This window comes from Coloeus monedula, assembly GCF_965178545.1.
Source record: "Coloeus monedula genome assembly, chromosome: 39".
NCBI classification, from domain to species: domain Eukaryota; kingdom Metazoa; phylum Chordata; class Aves; order Passeriformes; family Corvidae; genus Coloeus; species Coloeus monedula.
Genome location: NC_138819.1, coordinates 603,518 through 616,005, shown reverse-complemented (window position 1 = coordinate 616,005; position 12,488 = coordinate 603,518). Strand labels below are relative to the sequence as shown.

The 12,488-nt window shown below is 67.6% G+C and overlaps 1 protein-coding gene across 1 annotated transcript; it reads left to right on the top strand.

Moving 5' to 3' along the window:
* The first annotated feature begins 373 nt into the window (after positions 1–373).
* PYGM (glycogen phosphorylase, muscle associated) lies at positions 374–11,218 on the top strand. Its single transcript, XM_082300423.1, has 20 exons — positions 374–853; positions 1,786–1,887; positions 2,153–2,231; positions 2,712–2,815; positions 3,058–3,189; positions 3,510–3,621; positions 4,019–4,101; positions 4,495–4,638; positions 4,722–4,814; positions 5,029–5,175; positions 5,764–5,927; positions 6,176–6,290; positions 6,491–6,592; positions 6,848–6,995; positions 7,411–7,469; positions 7,718–7,859; positions 8,405–8,612; positions 9,435–9,569; positions 9,786–9,852; positions 10,462–11,218. Exons 1-20 carry the CDS (start codon positions 611–613, stop codon positions 10,612–10,614), a joined length of 2,532 nt encoding a protein of 843 aa, XP_082156549.1. The 5' UTR covers positions 374–610; the 3' UTR covers positions 10,615–11,218.
* The last annotated feature ends 1,270 nt before the right edge of the window (positions 11,219–12,488 follow it).

Genomic DNA, 12,488 nt, shown 5'->3' with positions numbered 1-12,488 from the left:
CCCGGGGGTGGAATTTGGGGTGGGGGGCGTGGAGAGCCTCGCGTGGGGGGGACATAAAGAGAGACCCGACCCCCCCCCCCAGGGACATTCGGGACCCCCCCAGTTTTGGGGAGGGGTCTGGGGGGATGCGCGGATCCCGCAGGGGGCGCTGTGGGAGCGCGGGGGCGCGGCTCAAGCTCCGCCCCTCATGAATAATTAAGGAGGGTGTGGGTGATCTCCGTCTCGAGCTCCGCCCCTTCATTAACAATTAATGAAGCACCGCGGCTGCACGCCGGTGTTGGGGCGTGGCGTCCTTCGAGCTCCGCCCCCTCATGAATGATAAATCAGCCCCGTGCTCATAGCGGCCGGGGCGCCGCTGCCGCCGCCCCCGGCCCGGAGCCCCCCCCCAAGTCCTGAGGCCCCAAAATCCGGAGCCCTCCGGATCCCCACGGACCCCCCCAAAGCCGGACCCCCTTCCCCCGAGTCGGAGCCCCCCAGGACCCCCCAGCCGAGTGCAGCATCCCCGGAGCCCCCCGAGCTCCGCACCCCTGGGATCCCCCCCATCCCCTGATACCCAGAGACTCCTAAAGCCTCCCCCGATTCTCCAGCGACCCCCCCCATCTCTGTCGCCATGTCGCGACCGCTGAGCGACGAGGACCGGCGGCGGCAGATCAGCGTGCGGGGGCTGGCGGGGGCCGAGAACGTGGGGGAACTGAAGCGCAACTTCAACCGGCACCTGCACTTCACCCTCGTCAAGGATCGCAATGTCGCGACATCGCGCGACTACTACTTCGCGCTGGCGCACACCGTGCGCGACCACCTGGTGGGGCGCTGGCTGCGGACACAGCAGTACTACTACGAGAAAGACCCCAAGGTGGGGGGCTTGGGGATCCTAGGGGGGGACTGAGAGGGTCTGGGGGGTCCTGAGAGGGTTTGGGGGCTGCAGACCTCGCAGTGTCACCAGGAGAAAGACCCCAAGGTGGGGGGTTTGGGGGACCTGAGGGGGCTTGGGGACCAGGCAGGCAGCGGTGTCACTACGAGGAACCCCAAGGTGGGGAAAAGAGGGGTCCTGGGGGGCTCTGTGGGGTCCTGAGGGGGTCTGGGTACAGCAGTGCTGCAATGAGAAGAACCTCAAAGTGGGGGAAAAGGGGGGTCTGGGGGGTCCTGAGAGGGTCTGGGGCTGCAGAGCCACCAGTTCTATAACAGAGAGACCCTAAAGTGGGGGGAAAGGGGGACCTGGGGGGGTCCTGAGAGGGTCTGGGGGCTGCAGACCCAGCAGTTCTATAAGAGAGGGACCCCAAAGTGGGGGAAAGAGGGGGTCCTGGGGGTTCCTAGAGAGGTCCTGGGAGAGTCCCGGGGGGGCTCCGTACCCAACAGTGCTACTGTGAGAATGACCCCAACGTGGGGGGGTCGCCAGGAGTCTTGGGGGGGGGAGGGCTGTGGATTTGGGAGCTGCAGGTTTGTGGGGGTCTCAGGTCTGGGAGGGGCGGATTTTGGGAGTGCAAGTTTGGGGATACATTTCGTGGAGGGGGGGTCAGGATTCGGGGTGGGGGGGTCTCCTTCCTTCCCCCCCACCCGGTTAATGCAAGTTTGGGGATACATTTCGGGGAGGGGGGGTCCTTCCTTCCTTCCCCCCCACCCGGTTAAATTTATCCTGACCTTTCCCGCTGACCCGGCCGCTGCCATTTAATCCCGACACCAGATAGCGGGGGGGCGGCGGGGCCTTTTGGGGAGGGGGAGGGGGGTATCCTGGGGGCGCGGGGGTGGCCGTGACCCCCCCTGACCCCCCGTGCTCCCCCCTCCCAGCGCATCTATTACCTGTCCCTGGAGTTCTACATGGGGCGCACCTTGACCAACACCATGGTGAATTTGGGGCTCCAGAGCGGCTGCGACGAGGCGCTCTATCAGGTGGGGACGGGGCGCGGGGGGCTTGGGGGGGGGGTCCGGGGGGGCTGGGGAGGGGCCGTGGACACTGCAGAGGGGCTGCGGTGCCGGGTTGTCCCTGGGGGTGCGGCGGGATTTGGGGGTGGGATGCGGGCGGATGTGGAGGGGAAATGGGGGGAGGGGGCGTACAGAGGGGACGCGAGGGGCGGAATGAGTGGAATGGGGACGTTTTGGGGTCTCCCCTCAACCCCTCCTCTGTTGTCTGTCCCGTCCTCCCCCCCCACCCCAGCTCGGGCTGGACATGGAGGAGCTGCAGGAGATCGAGGAGGACGCGGGGCTGGGCAACGGTGGCCTGGGGCGGCTGGCAGGTGCGGGGGGGTGACACCAGGGGGGTCCCCAAGAGGCTGGAGGGGTCCCCGCGATGTCCGTGGTCCCCACAATGTCGCCGTTGTCCCCCCCTCTCAGTCACACCCCGATCTTTGGGATCTCCCTGATTGTCCCCGGGATGTCCCTGATGCCCACCCCACCCCCTCCCCCCCACGCTCGGTGACACCCCCGGCCCCAGGGTGGTCCCGGTCACTGGGATCTCCCCGCGATGCTCCTGTGCCCCCCCCCATGTCCCCGTGGTGTCCCCAATGCCCCCGGTGCCCCCTCCCCTGACTTCCTCTGTCCCCTCAGGACTCCGTGGCCACGCTGGGACTCTCAGGACCCTCCCGGTGTCCCCTCCCCGATGTCCCTTGTCCCTCAATGACCCTCTCCGTGTCCCCCCTGAATGCCCCTGACCCCCCGATGTCCCCCGTGTCCCCTCGGTGTCCCCCGTGACCCCCCGGTGTCCCCTGTGTCCCCAGCCTGTTTCCTGGACTCCATGGCCACCCTGGGACTCGCCGCCTACGGTTACGGGATCCGCTACGAGTTCGGGATCTTCAACCAGCGAATCGCGGGGGGGTGGCAGGTGCGGGAGGGTCCCGGGGGGGTGACAGATGTCGTAGGGGGGTCCTGAGGGGGCTGGGGGGACCCCAGGGGTCACCAAGTCCCCGTGGGTCCCTGCGGGGGTTTTGGGGCGCTCTCCCCGTGGAGGAGAACAACGACTGGGGGCGGGGGGGGGCGCGGCGCGGGTTTGGGGGTCCTTGGAGGGTCCCGCGGGGAGGATTTCGGGGGGGGGGGAGGGTCTCAGGTGTTTCGGGGCCCCCGCAGGTGGAAGAAGCCGACGATTGGCTGCGCTACGGAAACCCCTGGGAGAAGGCGAGACCCGAGTACACGATCCCGGTGCACTTCTACGGCCGCGTGGAGCACGGGCCGGGCGGGGCGCGGTGGCTGGACACGCAGGTGAGGGGCCGGGGGGGCACAGGTGGGGCACAGGTGGGGCACAGGGGGGGCACAGGGGTCACAGAGCACAGCCCAGGTGGATGGACACGCAGGTGAGGGGCCGGGGGGGGCACAGGGGAGGCACAGGGGGGGCACAGGGGTCACGGAACACAGCCCAGGTGGCTGGACACGCAGGTGAGGGGACAGGGGGGCACAGGGGGGGCACAGGTGTCGCAGGTGTGTGCGGGGGCGGTGGCTGCACACTCAGGTGAGCGTGCAGGGACAGAGTGGGGGGTGCTGTGAGTGTCGAGGGCCCTTGCACACGCGCGTGTCACACGCAGGTGGTGCTGGCCGTGCCCTATGACACCCCTGTCCCCGGCTACCGCAACAACACCGTCAACACCCTGCGCCTCTGGTCAGCCCGGGCCCCCAACGACTTCAACCTCAAGGACTGTGAGTGCCCTCAACCCCCCCCCAATCCACCCCCCCCCCCCCCCCGGCACCCCAAATCCCCTCCCTGGGGATGCCCCCCACCCCTCAGATCCCCCAAATCCCCCCTTGATCCTCCCTACCCCCGCCTTGTCCCCCTCCCCGCCACCCTTTGCCCACCCCGCATCCCCAAATTCTCCTCTTAGGGCGGTGATGCCCCCCCAGACCCCCCCAGCTCCACCCAGGAACCCCCCCCCCGCACCCCCAAACATTGTCCAGACCCCCGAATGTCCCTCAAAGGAACGCGCCCCCAAACCCCCCCTTGCTCCCCAACAAACTCCTCGTCCCTAAGCTCCCCCCGGGGCCTCCCCACCCTCGGGGTCCCCCCCGGACCCCCCCTGAGTCCCGCTGTCCCCCCCAGTCAATGTCGGGGGGTACGTCCAGGCCGTGCTGGACCGAAACCTGGCCGAGAACATCTCCCGTGTGCTGTACCCCAACGATAACGTGAGAACTGGGGGGGCTTGGGGGGCCCGGGGGGGCGGGCCTGGGGGGCCCGCGTGGGACCTGGGGGCGCTGGGACCCCCGGGGAAGCAGGGGGACCCCAAATCTGGCCGAGAACATCTCCCCCGTGCTGTACCCCGGTGATAATGGGGGGGTCTGGGAGTGTCTGGGGGGGTCCTTGGGGGCCTGCGGGGGGCCAGAGACCTCGGGGAGGAGGGGAGGGCATCCCAAAACTTGGTAGAGAAAATAAAAAATACCCCAAAAAAACCCCGTGTGTGTGTGGGGGGGTGTCCTGGGCTTCCCTATGGGGGGCGTCTTACGAGGTGGAACCCCAGTTTTTGGAGGGGAAGGGGTTTGGGGAGGCACTTTTGGGGTCTCACGGGGGGGTACCCCCAGTTTTTCGAGGGCAAGGAGCTGCGGCTGAAGCAGGAATATTTCGTGGTGGCGGCCACGCTCCACGACATCATCCGGCGCTTCAAATCCGCCAAATTCGGCTGCCGCGACCCCGTGCGAACGTCCTTCGGCAGCTTCCCCGACAAGGTGAACCCCGAAACTCCCCACGGCAACACCCCCAAAGCCCCGCTCTGACCCCCCCTGACCCCCACCCACCGTGTCCCCCTCAGGTCGCGATCCAGCTGAACGACACCCACCCCTCGCTGGCCATCCCGGAGCTGATGCGGATCCTGGTGGACGAGGAGCGGATGGGATGGGATGAGGTGGGAGCGGGTTGGGGGTGGGGGGGGCACATCAAGACCCTCCCACACCGCGATGGGGGGGTCCCCAAAACCCGCGGCTCGCGCGTTCGGTGTTCCCCCCACCCCACCCCGCCCGGTGTGCAACGAGGGTGGGGGCGGCTCTGCCGGTTATGGGGGGGGCCGTGGGTCAAGGTGGGTCACTCCGGGGGTGTCCCCACGTGTGTCCCCCCCCCAGGCCTGGGACATCACGGTGCGCACCTGCGCCTACACGAACCACACGGTGCTGCCCGAGGCGCTGGAGCGCTGGCCCGTGCCCCTGCTCGAGTCGCTGCTGCCGCGGCACCTGCAGCTCATCTACGAGATCAACCAGCGCTTCCTGGACGTGCGTTTTGGGGCCGGGGGGGTCGCGAGGGGCAGAGACCCCCGGGGGTCTTGGGGGCAACAACGAGCTCGGGCACGCAGGAGTTTGAGGGGGGAACACGCGGGGAGTGGGTGGGGCTCAGATCGCTGCGTGGTTTGGGGGCGGGGAGCCCCCCCCAGGCACGTGGGTATCCCTCGGGGGGCAATGGGGGGCAGAGGGGGGGTCCAGGGAGGGGGCACGGGGGGTAGAATGAACCCTCCACCCCTTTTCCTCTCCCTCCCGTGCGTGACTTTTGGGGGGGGGGGGATCACTCTGCTGTCCCTGGGGGTGGCACTGGGGGGGTCTCTGGGGGTCCGGTGTCCCTGGGGGTGGCACTGGGGGTTCGGTGTCCCTGGAGGTGGCATTGGGGGGTCTCGGGGGTCCGGTGTCCCTGGGGGTGGCATTGGGGGGTCTCTGGGGGTTCGGTGTCCCTGGGGGTGGCATTGGGGAATTTCTGGGGATCTGGTGTCCCTGGGGGTGGCTCTGGGGGTTCGGTGTCCCTGGGGGTGGCACTGGGGGGTCTCTAGGGGCCCGGTGTCCCCCCCAGCCCGCCGTGCCCCCCTCCCCCAGCGCGTGTACGCCTCGTTCCCCGGGGACCACGAGCGGCTGCGCCGGATGTCGCTGGTGGAGGAGGGCGCGGTCAAGCGCATCAACATGGCGCACCTGTGCATCGTGGGCGCCCACGCGGTCAACGGCGTGGCCGCAATCCACTCCCAGATCCTCAAGGACAGCGTGTACGAACCCCCCACCCCCCGATCTCCCCAAATCCCGCCGCACTCCCCACGTATCCCGCTGTGCCACCACCGATGGTGGCACCTTCCTCTGCTCCCGGATCCTTGGGGACAGCCCGTGTAGGGTCACCCCCAAATCCCCCCAGACCTCAAATTCCCCCTGGTCCCATCTGGCCCCCAAATCCCCCCCTGCAGCCCCCTCATGACCCCGCCCCCATCCCTGGGTGTCCCCACTGTGTCCCCCCCACCAGGTTCAAGGATTTCTATGACCTGGAGCCCCACAAGTTCCAGAACAAAACCAACGGGATCACCCCGAGGCGGTGGCTGGTGATGTGCAACCCCGGCCTGGCCGAGGTCATCGCACAGGTGAGCTCACCTGGGCACACCTGGACTCACTTGGACACACCTGGACACAGCTGGGCTCACCTGGGGTTCACCTGGGACACACCTGGACACACCTGGACTCACCTGGGCTCACCTGGGACACACCTGGGATCACCTGGGGCTCACCTGGGCTCACCTGAGCTCACCTGGGCTCACCTGGGCTCCCTCCCTCCCTCTCCCAGCGCATCGGGGAGGATTTCGTGTCTGACCTGGACCAGCTGCGGCGGCTCCAGGACTTCGTGGACGACGAGAGCTTCATCCGGGATGTGGCCAAGGTCAAGCAGGTACGGGGGGCTGGGGGGGGCCCAGAGGGGTTGAGGGGTCGCGGGGGGGGGGCTGGGGGGTCCACGGAGGGTTCCCAAGGGCCTCCCGGGGTGGGAGAGGGGGTGTCTCAGCAACCGCTTCCCCATCCCAGGTGCACACGGTGACGCTTGGGGAACACCTGGACCAGGTGTGAAGGGGGGGGGGGGCGTTCAGGGGGTGCCATGGGGGTCCCGGGCGCGCCCCCCACCCCCTGTTTTTTCCCCCCCAAATCGCAGGAGAACAAGTTGAAGTTCGCGGCGTACCTGGAGAAGGTGTCGGGCGTGCGCGTGAACCCGGCCTCGCTCTTCGACGTGCAGGTGAAGCGGATCCACGAGTACAAGCGGCAGCTGCTGAACTGCCTGCACATCATCACCCTCTACAACCGTGAGTGGGGGTCCCCAAAACCCCCCCCCGAGACCCCTCCCCACACGGGGACAGCCCCCAGAGCCCCCCAAAACTCCCTGAGAAAGCAGCCCCCGGGACCCCCCCCCCCAAATTCCTCCACATCATCGCCCTCTAAAACCGTGAGTGGGGGTCCCCAGAGAGCCCCAAATCCCCCTGGGACCCCCCCAAACCTGCCCGCGGGACCCCCCAGAACCCCTTAGACCTCCCCTGCCCTAGCTGCATCTCCAATGTCACCCCCTAAAACCACGAATCCCACCCCAAAAATGGGGGGGACACCCCCCGCGACCCCCAGATCCCCCACCCCTTCCCTGATTTCGGGGGGTCTCTCCTGATTCCTGCCCCCCCTTTCCCCCCCCCCCCCCCCCATATTTTGGGGTCCCCTCCCCGATTTCAGGGATCAAGAAGGACCCCGGGAAACCCTTCGTGCCCCGAACCATCATGATTGGGGGCAAGGTGAGGGGGGTCTGGGGGTTTTGGGTTTTTTTTGGGGGAGGGGCTCAGGGAGGTTTTGGGGGTTCCTGGGGGGGGGGGGGGCTCGGGGTGGGAATTTGAGGGGCTCCTGAGGGGGCTCCATTTGGGTTTGGGGTGGGGGGTTCCTGGTGGGTTTGAGAGGTCTCGGGGGGTGGGCAAGGGGGGATCCCTGAGGGTTTTTGGGGTCTCTGAGTGTTTTGGGGTGCCCCCCAATCCCCGCCCCCACCCAGGCCGCCCCCGGGTACCACATGGCCAAGATGATCATCCGGCTGGTGACGGCCATCGGGGACGTGGTCAACCAGGACCCGGCCGTGGGCGACCGGCTGCGGGTGCTGTTCCTGGAGAACTACCGGGTGTCGCTGGCCGAGAAGGGTGGGGGACCCCAAAAACCCCGCTCCGAACCCCAAAAACATCCCTGAACCCAAAACAAACCCCCTCCCCCGACCCATCCCCCCTGCGCGTTCTGTTCCTGGAGAACCTCCGGGTGTCACTGGCCAAAAAACTGGCCCAAAACCACCCTGGGCACCCCAGGTACAGACCTGGGCATGCCAAGAGTGCCCTGTTACCCTGCTCCGGCCCTGGGCACCCCGATATCCCCCCGATATCCCCCCGATATCACCCCAATATCACCCAATACACCCCGATATCACCTGATATCACCCCAATACACCCCGGGATCCCCCCGATATTCCCCCGATATCCCCTGATATCCCCCCGATATCCCCCCAATATCACCCAATACACCCCAGTATCACCTGATATCACCCCAATACACCCCGATATCCCCCCAATACATCCCAATATCCCCAATATTCCCCCGATATCCCCCCAGTATCACCCAATACACCCCGATATCCCCTGATATAACCCCAGTACTACCCGATATCCCCCCGATATGGCCCGATATCGCCCCGCAGTGATCCCGGCCGCGGACCTGTCGGAGCAGATCTCCACGGCGGGCACGGAGGCGTCGGGCACGGGGAACATGAAGTTCATGCTCAACGGGGCACTGACCATCGGCACCATGGACGGGGCCAACGTGGAGATGGCCGAGGAGGCGGGCGAGGAGAACCTCTTCATCTTCGGCATGAGGGTGCCCGACGTCGAGGCGCTCGACAGGAAGGGGTGCGGGTCCCGGGGGCACCCCCCCACTGCGCCCCCAGAGTGACCACGGCACCCACTGACCACCCCACGGCACCCACTGACCACCCCATGGTGACCCGGGTCCTGCTGACCACCCCATGGCACCTCCGTGGTGACCCAGGACCCCCACGGCACCCACTGACCACCCCATGGCCCCTCTGTGGTGACCCAGGACCCCCACAGCACCCACTGACCACCCCATGGCACCCACTGACCACCCCATGGCACCCGCTGACCATCCCACGGCCCCTCTGTGGTGACCCAGGACCCCTACGGCACCCACTGACCACCCCACGGCACCCACTGACCACCCCATGGCACCCACTGACCACCCCACGGCCCCTCTGTGGTGACCCAGGACCCCCACGGCACCCACTGACCACCCCATGGCACCCACTGACCACCCCATGGCACCTCTGTGGTGACCCAGGACCCCCACAGCACCCACTGACCACCCCATGGCACCCACTGACCACCCCACGGCACCCGGGACCCACTGACCCCTCCTCTGGTCACTCAGGACCCCCAGGACACCCAGAGACCCCCATGGGCACAAAGCTGAGGAGACGGGAGAGGGTCCCGAGAGTTGGGGGGCCCCCCTGACCCCCCCCCAACCCCCCTGTACCCCCCTAACTCCCCCCACCCCATGCCCACCTGCCCAGGAATTCTCCAACCTCCTGCCCGAGCTCTGCCAGGGGGCAGGGACGGGCTCAGCCCCTCGAAAACGCCCCCAAACCACCCCAAACTCCCCCCAAATTTCCCCAAATCCTCCCAGGACCCCCCAACCCTCCCTGCCCCCCCCAGGTACCGGGCACAGGAGTACTACGACCGCCTGCCCGAGCTCCGCCAGGCCGTGGACCAGCTCAGCTCCGGCTTCTTCAGCCCCCGCCAGCCCGACCTGTTCCGCGACATCGTCAACATGCTCATGAACCACGACAGGTCGCGACAGGCGCCCTGCGCGGCGGGGGAGTCGCGATAGAGGGGGTCCAGCGGGGAGGGGGCAGCGGGTTTGGGGTCTGCCGGGAGGGGGGTGAGGGTGGCAGGGGATGGAGGGGTGGGGGTTGATGTGAGATGTCGGGGTTCATATCGCGATTGGGGAGGGGTCCCGGCCACCTGGACCACCCCCCGTGACCCCTCCCATTTCTTCCCCCCCAGGTTTAAGGTGTTCGCGGATTATGAGGCGTACGTGAAGTGCCAGGAGAAAGTCAGCGCCCTCTACAAGGTGGCGACCCCTCCCCAAAAAGGGACCCCCCCAAAGAAACCCCCCACAAAGCGATACCCCCTAAAAGAGACACCCCTTAAGAGACCCCAAAAAGGGGCCCCCTAAGGGAGCCTCACAAAGAGACCCCCCCAAACTGACACCCCCAAAAAGAGACCCCCTTAGAGACACCCCAAAAGGAACCCTCCTCAAAATGACGCCCCCAAAACGGGATCCCCCAAAGGAGCCCCCCAAAAGGGACCCCCGAAGTGACGCACCCGACGGGACCCTCCCCATAACCCCGGCGAGGTTTCGGGGGGTCCCCAAAACCCCGGGGAGGGGGGACAGGGGATTTTTTGGGGAGGTCGCTAAACCCAAGGGAGCTGCTGGGGGGTCCCCAAACCCCCCCTGAGAAGGAAAGGGGGGAGCACCGAGTGGCTCGGGGGGGGGTCCCCAATTGTCCGGAGGGGGAAGGGGGGACAGGCGGGGGACCCCAAAACCCCACAGGGACACACGGGGGCGGGGGGGAGGGGGGGACACAGCGGGCTGGGAGAAGCCAGGCGGGGGTGGGGGGGTTCCGGGGGGTGCATTTGGGGGTCCCTCCGCCCTGATGACCCCCCCTGGACACCCCAGAACCCTCGGGAGTGGACGCGGACCGTGATCCGGAACGTGGCGGCCGCCGGGAAGTTCTCGAGTGACCGGACCATCGCTCAGTACGCGCGGGAGATTTGGGGCTGCGAGCCCAGCCGGCAGCGCATCCCCGCCCCCGACGACCCCCGGGAATAACGGGGACCCCCCCTCCGAACCCGGGAACCCCCTCGGAACCCCCCCTGGAACTCCCCTGTACAGGGCACGGCTGAATCCCCCCACCCAAAATCTCCCAAATTCCCCCCAGAGCGCACCCGGCAGCGAATCCCCGCACCCGGAGACCCCCGGGAGTAGTGGGGGACCCCCCCGAGAACCCTCTGGAAATCCCCCCGGGACCCCCCGAACGCGTAACCCACCCCCCCTCGGGATACCCCCCGTGTGTCTTCAGCCCCCCCAAATCCCCCCCAGATCCCACTGTAGTAATTTGGGGGAGGGTCCCCAACTGTCCCAGGACCCCCCAACACGTGCCTTGCCCTGCGCCCCCCAAATCTCTCCCCGGGGGGGGGGGGGTCAGGGGCATCCCCGAGTTTTGGGGCAGTTTTGGGGCTCATTTGGTTGTTTTTCCATTTTATTTGGGGTGGGGGTCTCCCCTCCCCCCCCATCCCCCCCACTGCGGGAGCTGGGTGGGGACTCTGGGCCTTAATGGGGGGGGGAGGGGGGGAAATGGGGGCGTCCCCCCCTAAAAAAATAAAGAAAATAAAGGAATTCAAGAAAATAAAGGAGAATTTCAAAATGACACAAATTCGCTGATTATCGTCGGGGATTATTTGGGGTCTCGGGGGGATTTGGGGTTCCGGGGGGGGGGGGGTTGGAGGGTTGAGGAGGGATCTGGGGGTCGCGGTGGTCTTGGGTAGGGGGGAACCGGGCCGCTCCAGGGGGTCTGGGGGCGGATTTGGGGCCGCGCCCCCTCCCCCGGGCGTTGCCGCCGCCGCCTTTCTGTTGAACCACAAACCACTTCCCTCCCTCCGCCCCACTCAGGAACCCCCAAACCCGCCCGGATCCGCCCCAAACCCCGGCTCCACCCCCCACATCCCCCCCCACACCCCGGGAACCCCCCAAACCCCCCCGACCCCCCCCCAAATTCCGGCTCCGCCCCGCCCCCGCCCCTCGCCGCGTCCTCCCCGCCACCGCCGCGGCCGCCGGAGCAGGTGGGGCAGAGCTGGGGGGTCCCGGGGGGGTCCCGGGGGGGTCCCGAGGGTTCCCGGGGGGTCTCGGGGTCGGGGGGGGGATCGGAGCGAGGCGCGGGGGAGTGCGGGACCCCCCGAGTGTCTCCCCAGAGCCCCCTCCCAGTGCTTCCAGTGGTCCCAGTTTCCCGGGATAACCCCATCCCAGTGGTCCCAGTTTCTCCAGCACCCCTCATTCCAGTGCTCCCAGTTCCCTCTCATCCCGGGGGCAGCGCAGTCCCGGTGCTCCCAGTATCCCCCCAAGCCTCCCCAAGTGTCTCCCAGTCTCTCTCCAGTATGTCCCAGTCTCTCCCAGTTCCCCCCCAGTCCCGTGTCCACCCCCAGCACTGGGACGCTCCGGAATTGGGGGTCAGGAAGCGCTGCCTTATCGGGGTGTGCAGAACCCCGGGGGGGTGGAATTTGGGGGGTCCGGGAGCGTTTGGAGGCCCCCCCCGAACCCCCCCCAAATTGTGCAAGCGCTTGGGCAAGAGCCCGTCCGGGGGGAGGGGGGGGAAGGGAGAGGGGAGCGAGGGGGACCCCGGCACCCCAAAACCGAGACCCCCCCCCAAGGCAGAGATCCCGCGGTGCCTCCAAATCGGGACCTCTGGGACCCCCCGGGACCCCCCCGGGCACCCCTAAAGTCAGGGGACAACGCCCCCCCCCCCAGACTCCCGAACTGGGACCCCCCAAATCCCTCCAAGCCCCCCCAAACCAGACCCTCAAATTGGGACCTACGGGAGATCCCCAGGACCCTCCGATCCCCCAAACTGGGACTCCCCCCCAGGGCCCCTCCAAGCCCCCCCCCCCCCAAACCCCCCCTTGGTGCCCAAGGGACCCTCAGGACGGACA